The 2,206-nt window shown below is 36.2% G+C and overlaps 1 protein-coding gene across 1 annotated transcript in view; it reads right to left on the bottom strand.

Moving 5' to 3' along the window:
- Positions 1 to 652, bottom strand: part of LOC110451477 (3-oxoacyl-[acyl-carrier-protein] reductase FabG-like) — a 22,970-nt gene extending 22,318 nt beyond the window's left edge. Inside the window, exon 1 of the mRNA XM_021499516.1 lies at positions 542 to 652. Within this exon, the coding sequence (XP_021355191.1) occupies positions 542 to 578 (37 nt within the window). The 5' untranslated portion in view covers positions 579 to 652. The remainder of the gene's footprint in view (positions 1 to 541) is intronic.
- Between the last annotated feature and the right edge of the window lie 1,554 nt (positions 653 to 2,206).

The raw sequence follows: 2,206 nt of genomic DNA, 5'->3' as shown, positions 1-2,206 counted from the left end.
GAATGATAAATGAACACTTCAATGTCACATGGTATGCTGGTAAGCAGAGGACGAGAAGTTCAAACATACGTTAATCCAACAGCAATTAACCTTTTTAATTCCTTTTAATCTCATAAAAGATGAAAGAAATAACTATTTCTCTCAAAGTTCGAAAGTAAAATAGCGCTTGCACTCGCCATTAAAGATTATATGACGTGATACAATGTAATATAATAAAGGAAAAGTATGATTCATACTTCACTATAGGAGGTGCATAACGTTTTCATTATTTTTATGATATAAAACAGAATCTGATAGATAGCTAGAAACATATGCAAGTTATAATGTTTCGTTCCGTCTTAAAAACATAACCCAAATTTATATCAACCAAGGTTTTGTTCCGTCTTAAAAACTTAACCCAAACTTATATCAACTAAGTAAGTAGGCATGAATAGGGTTCTAAATATAGAAGCAGTGGAGTTGTTAATAATTATAGTTATACCTGCACCATGCATTGTGTGTTAGTCGAACACATTACTGAGTAACAAGGTTACAAACAAACCTGTGATGATCACAACCTTATCGGCTAGACTAGACATCGCTGAGGAGAGAGCAAAAACAAGGCCGCCGACACAAAGTTCAGTCAGTGACCGGTGTCACTTTAATAACACACCCCGACTGATAGGACCTGTCGGGGTTTCTCGGTAAGCGGACTTTAATACAGATAACACTGTGTAGACCTTGCTATAAGATGAAAAATACCAGGTCAGTAGGAAGCTTTCCACACGGAATCACATCATCTTAAGGTTAATTGAACATAATTAAATGGTACCACTGTAAAGCAGATGACTTGTTTTATCAAATTATACATCATTAAAACCCTAAGGTTCCTCTCCAACTGTTTTTTTCCCTATAAAAACATATAACACTTAATTTGAAACGAAATATCGAAATGTTCCAGGGGCTGCCTTAAAACGGTTGTCACATCCCAATCGTGGTTGAATGTCATTTTTGTTTTATATTTTCTGCATATTAAAACAAACCTATTTTAGCATACACGTGCTTTCAGTAAAAGAAGCAGAACCTGTCCAATACGGTGCGGTGACCACACATTGACACCTCTGGTTAGGGAAGGGTATTTAGCATGATGCTATAGAGGTACCATCATAGGAACAGTGCGTTAAGCCTTGCCATTTAAGAGGAAGATAGAGAAGATACCATATCTGTTTCAGTAACATATTAATAGACTTCTGTAAAATGTCAGACACTTCAATTTGAATAAAGGTGAGGCAGTTCATGTTATTACCATTACGTTGCAAAGTATCGTGATCATCGTAAGCGTTTATTCTGTTATGTTAGCCCTAATCGATGTTGCATATGTCGCCCCATAACGCTCTTTACTTTTACATATAATTGATGTATTTGTTGATTAATCAAAGACGTGATATAAATAAAATACGGCAAAATTAACTGTTATAAACGTCATAAAATTAAAACTTACACCATTAACGTCATGATCAATATTTAATACAGCCATAGTTATAACAATAGAATTTCAACAAAACTGTTGAAAATATAAACTTCATTGTGTGGAACTTATTTGAAAACCAAAAACATAGTAGTCTAATTAAGAATAAAAGAGTTAAAAATTGTATGGAGAAAGTAAACCCCAATGATTGTATATACATGTATACAAAAACATAAGGTATTGGTGGTAGCCACCAGCCTCCATGGTGATTACTACGTACCCGGGAAACGTCCGGCGTACATAACCGTCCAAGAGGAACACAAAAACATTCTTTTATGGACCCTTATTGTTATCGGGTGGCGCAGTGGATATCAAACTAGCCTTTCATCAGGACGATCGTGATTCGACGCCCCGATTGGACGTGAAAAATAATTTGGTCACCAGCCCGGTTTCCTCCAACATAAATAGGCCTTGCACGCTTCCATCCAGGACAACAAACGTGATTGATATACATTGTTATAACTTGTTTCATAAGTGTTGTAAAATAAATCCAGTTTACATGTTTACCTTACTCAGGCCAAGTTACATTTCCCTGCGGTAGCTGTGAGAAAACAGTTAGAAGCAACCGACATTGGGTTCGGTGTAGCAACTCCCTCTATTGGTTTCACCGTAAATGTATTGACACGTTTGTGGTTGAATGTATGAATCTAGCCAAACCTAGCCTGACAGATTTATCCTACATTAACAGTATACGCTACT

Source organism: Mizuhopecten yessoensis, unplaced genomic scaffold (genome assembly GCF_002113885.1).
Source record: "Mizuhopecten yessoensis strain PY_sf001 unplaced genomic scaffold, ASM211388v2 scaffold6063, whole genome shotgun sequence".
Lineage (NCBI taxonomy): Eukaryota > Metazoa > Mollusca > Bivalvia > Pectinida > Pectinidae > Mizuhopecten > Mizuhopecten yessoensis.
Note: the sequence above shows the minus strand (reverse complement) of the source record. Positions and strands in the feature narration are given on the sequence as shown.